Source organism: Octopus bimaculoides, chromosome 26 (genome assembly GCF_046866305.1).
Source record: "Octopus bimaculoides isolate indiv1 chromosome 26, ASM4686630v1, whole genome shotgun sequence".
NCBI lineage: Eukaryota > Metazoa > Mollusca > Cephalopoda > Octopoda > Octopodidae > Octopus > Octopus bimaculoides.
Genome location: NC_142953.1, coordinates 5,609,751 through 5,614,750, shown reverse-complemented (window position 1 = coordinate 5,614,750; position 5,000 = coordinate 5,609,751). Strand labels below are relative to the sequence as shown.

Genomic DNA, 5,000 nt, shown 5'->3' with positions numbered 1-5,000 from the left:
TTTTTTGTTTTTTTCTCAATGCCATTCCATTTTACATCCTCTTAATTTAAAAAGTATAAACATTACATGCAAATATTATCCCCAAAGTGTATTGAATAAGTGAAAATCACGAAAAATATTTCAAGAATTAAACACATGAATTAGATATGGGGTAAGCATACACGTATACATACACACTCATTGATTTCAACACACACACGACGAATATTTATATATATACATATATATATATATGTGTGTGTGTGTGTATATGTATATGTATATATATATGTACTTATATATGTACATGTATGTATATATATATATATATATATATATATATATATATATATTTACACATAGATAGATACATATTATGTATGCGTCAATGTATATACATATATCTATATATCGAGAAGGTAAGACAGAGATGCAATGCGTGTGACTATATATATATATATATATATATATATATATATATAAATAAATAATAATAAAGGAGTTACGACGCAAAAACGTATAAATTCAAAAGAACATATTTATCTTCTTCAATATATATTTCAGTATAAAGAATTCATTAAGATGCTTAAATCAAAATTTCTTTACACATCATTCAGGAACAGATATAACATCACTGTCGTTTTTTTCTGCTATTTAGGTGATGATTTTTTAAGTTAGCTTACCAATTATTTTTGTTGGTAGTTAATTTATAATATATTGTTATATATATATATATATATATATATATATATATATATATATATATATATATATATATATATATATATATATATATATATATGTATGTATGTATGTATATACAGTATGAGAAGGTAGGGAGAACACACATACGTACGTGCAAACAAACAAATGTACGTACGTACTTATGTATGTATACGCTCTGTACCCTACACATATCGTATTAAATCGATTTGACAGTATTTCGGTGAAAAATAAATAAACACACGCATATTTGCAAATAGACAAACATGCAAACACATACACGTGTGTGTCTATGCTTGTGTACTTGTACAAGCATGTATGTATGTATGTGTATTTTATATATATACTCATGTATGTGCCTCTATGTATGTGTGAGTCGCAATTTATATGTGTTTACGTTTCAGCTAGAGAAGCCATGCTGGTTCTCCCCTCTACGCAAAGGGAAAGAAGCAGGCAGTGCACGTTGAAACGCATGATATCACAACTCGTGTCATTTTTGCCATTTAATGTAGAACATAATAGAAGCTGATTTAAATAGCAAAAATGACATTAAGACATGTTGCCGCAGAAAAAATCCGGCGAACGGCTGTGCTTTGCACAAGTTTGTACAACAGAAGGCTCATAGCGTGTGTGTCTATATATATATATATATATATTGGTGGGGACGCGTGGCTCAGTAGGTAGGGTGTGAGGCTCATGATTGTAAGAATGTGGTTTCGATTCCTGGGCCGGGCGATGCGTTTTGTTCTTTTAGCAAAATATTTCTTTTCACATTGCTCATGTCCACTCAACTGGCAGATTTGAGTCTCCTTGCGATGGGCTGGCGTTCCGTCCAGGGGGAAAATATATGCGGCACGAAAATCGGAAAAAAATCGTGTTACGTTCTTGAGCAAAACACTTCATTTCACTTGGCTTCAGTCCACTCAGCTATCAAAAATGAATATTCCTCCGACGGACCGGCCTCCCATCTACGTGGGGGAATTTTTACGCCATGGAAACCAGAAAACTGGCCCTTCTCGAGTCATGTCGACTCGAGAAGGTAAGTTTTCCTTTGCTTTGCCTTCATTACTTTCAGTGACTTTTGGTTTTTCCATAAAGTGAAGGAAAAAATGCAGGATTTGGGGACAAGTTTCCTGGACACCTTCACTTCCATGGAGCCTTCATGAAGTGGCTGGAATGCTACAACAAATGCATTGAAGTCAGAGAAACCTATTTCGAAAACGATTAGAGTTTTGTATCTCTTTGAAATTAATGAATGTCTCTCCTGAAAAAAATATCAAAACTTCTGCAATGCACCTTGTAATTACGGGCCTTTCGGCACAACATTGTATATGAATTGCCTGAATATAAATATTAAAATGAATATAAACGATTTTGTAATAAATGATTTGGTAGCATAATTTATTTTCTAATATTTAGTTACGCACGTAGCTAAAGAATTAAATGTAATACCATGAATTCCACTCTTGGACTTAATGTATTATACTCTGCGACTAATTTATTAACCACGGAATTTTTGTTTGTATGGATGGTTTTCTTTGAGATAAGCCGTCGGATTATGTACATTCTGTTAGCCGATATTCGCAGACATACTGACTGTGTATCCAGGTCTGATTTATTAATCCCCTTTTTATCTGTTATTTACATACATACATCATCATCATCTAGTCTGGTTACTTGCCTGGTTCAATGTAAATCTTCCGGGCCAGATGTCGAGCCATGAGGCATGAATATCTGGTGTAGGTTTTAGTGACATTGGTCTTTCATAAACTGAAATATCCCATCTGTGCGTACCACGACTACAGATGATAGCAGTAGTTTGCTTACTGAACTGGTTTTTTCTTGGCCATTGACAGTTTGTCGTTTGTATCGTCTGCTCATCTGCTATGCATCTGGTGATCATTACCATTGACTTCAATAAGGTCACCCGCTGAAATAGTTCCCATCCACCATGCTGCATCGCATCATTTCAACATAGATACACAGGTATGTATGTGTGCGTATGTGATTGTGTGTAATCGCATGATCGAGCCATCAGCGACTAAACCGGCAACAATAGCAAACCTGCTTGTTAAGGCGAGTGGCTTAAGCCAGACACCCTTGCAGGATGAAAGACGAAACCTGTCAAAGGATGGATGAACTCAGCAGAGTCAACGATCGGCCAACAGCTGGGAAACTACTACCAATGATGGACCTCTATGCTGTTCTCACAGCATCCTTCTAATATATATTTATAAATATATATATATATATATATATATATATATATATGTGTGTGTGTGTGTGTGTGTGTGTGTGTGTGTGTGTGTGGGTGTGTGTGTGTGTGTGTGTGTGTGTGTGTGTGTGTATATATGTATATATATAGCAGTATTTTATGTTTATACATACATCGTATATTTATAAAGCCTATTTGAACGTATGTCCCTCCACGTTAGGTGGATTCAACTGGAATCTACACACCGCTATCTCATACTGTTAAATCTCTCATATTTTTTTTCTTCGTTTTTGTTTTCGTCTTCGCAAAGTTTCCAGCACACATCAGTTGATGACTTTCTCTAATTACAGGAAATGAAGAATACGTCTTAATAAATCAAGCATGCGTGGGACAATGTACCGAATGATTGATTAGCTGATTGATTTAATGATGTATAAGTCATATTATATTACAATTACGATGTCCATTCCATTCTCTAAATATTATCGTTGACATCTTTACTGTGAAATATCAAAAACCGGAAGTGGAACTTAGGTCATAGTATCATCTCGCCGGAAGCTCAACATAATAGACACACCTCACGCGTTACATTTGATAGAATAGATGTATAGAGATTATGACTGCCAAGAGTATATATTAGTATACACACATATTGATGTGAGTGTTGTATGTATTCGCAAATACAGGAGCCGATCTCGTGGAGAACCTTTGTTTAGCTGTAGAGATTTCACACGCACATACATACAGACATGAGTATGATTCTGTATGTGTATGTGTGCATGCCTGTATTTTCTGCACCTATTAGAACGGTTAACGTAAAACGGACTCAATATATCTAATAAAACTAATACAAATTGAACAAACAATCGATTAGTCTGTTGGATATTTAACCAATTGACTAATAATGAAAGAGTGGAATTGAACCAGTGCGTGTCTTAATGATATTGGCATAACTCTCCCGAAACACACGAAAATGATACAAATATACATATATATATTTGAAGTATGAACGAGAGCAACCAGCGTCCACACGTTGATGGAATGACATCATCAGTTTTAAGTTTCATCAGCCGCCTATCGTATCTTTTAGACGAAATGTGAATATAAGAGAACTATTGACATCTATTTCTGACTCCAAGAAAATGAACATTGGAGTATCTGCACGCTGTACCTTGAAAAACAGCCGCAAGAGAGGTAAGCTCTGTTCATTGTGTAACAACATGAGTCAACTGAATTGCATCAGGAATCATAACAGGTGGGGCATGTAGAGATTCCCATTTGGTGTACGCGCCATAATAATAATAATAATAATAATAATAATAATAATAATAATAATAATAATAATAATATAAATAAATAAATATATATATATATGTGGGGGGGGGGTGTACATATATATCTTGATATTTACATATATATATATATTTATATATATATATATGTATAAATATATAAGTATACACACACACGCATTTACATATTTATATGTCTTCGTTGTTGCACAAATTCTGGGTAATTACATGCATATTTTATGCATGCGTGCATATGTGTGTGTATGTGTGTCTTTGCGCCTGTGTGTGCGCGTTTATGTATATATAAATGAACATATGTTTGTATATAACTGTACACACACATACAACACACACATACGCATATATACATCGTATTTGCATACATATTTTAACCCGTGGATGCAGTTACATGAATTTTGCGTAATTGAGTAAAGTAAATTGCCTTAGATTTTCCATGGTAACAAGTTTACCGTTCAGCAACCAACCACATATTCGTTATTTCTACGCATACATGCATATGGACACACACACACACACACACACACACACACATACACACACACACACACATATATATATATATATATATATATATATATATATATATATATATATATATATATATACATATACATATATATATATACACCATATTTCCACATCTAGCCAATGAGCTGTGACTATGGTAGAAGTCTGCCTGTCCTAACTTTCCATTCTTTGTCGCTGTCCCTGAATGTCTCCCAGTCTATTCTTCTCATCTCTCTCTCTCTCTTTTCCCCTTTTTCTCTCTC

The 5,000-nt window shown here is 34.1% G+C and overlaps 1 protein-coding gene across 1 annotated transcript in view; it reads left to right on the top strand.

Annotated features, from left to right (window-relative positions):
• The first annotated feature begins 1,693 nt into the window (after positions 1 to 1,693).
• LOC128250901 (uncharacterized) overlaps positions 1,694 to 5,000 on the top strand; it is a 95,841-nt gene continuing 92,534 nt past the window's right edge. The window contains exon 1 of the mRNA XM_089343018.1: positions 1,694 to 1,741. Within this exon, the coding sequence (XP_089199144.1) occupies positions 1,694 to 1,741 (48 nt within the window). The remainder of the gene's footprint in view (positions 1,742 to 5,000) is intronic.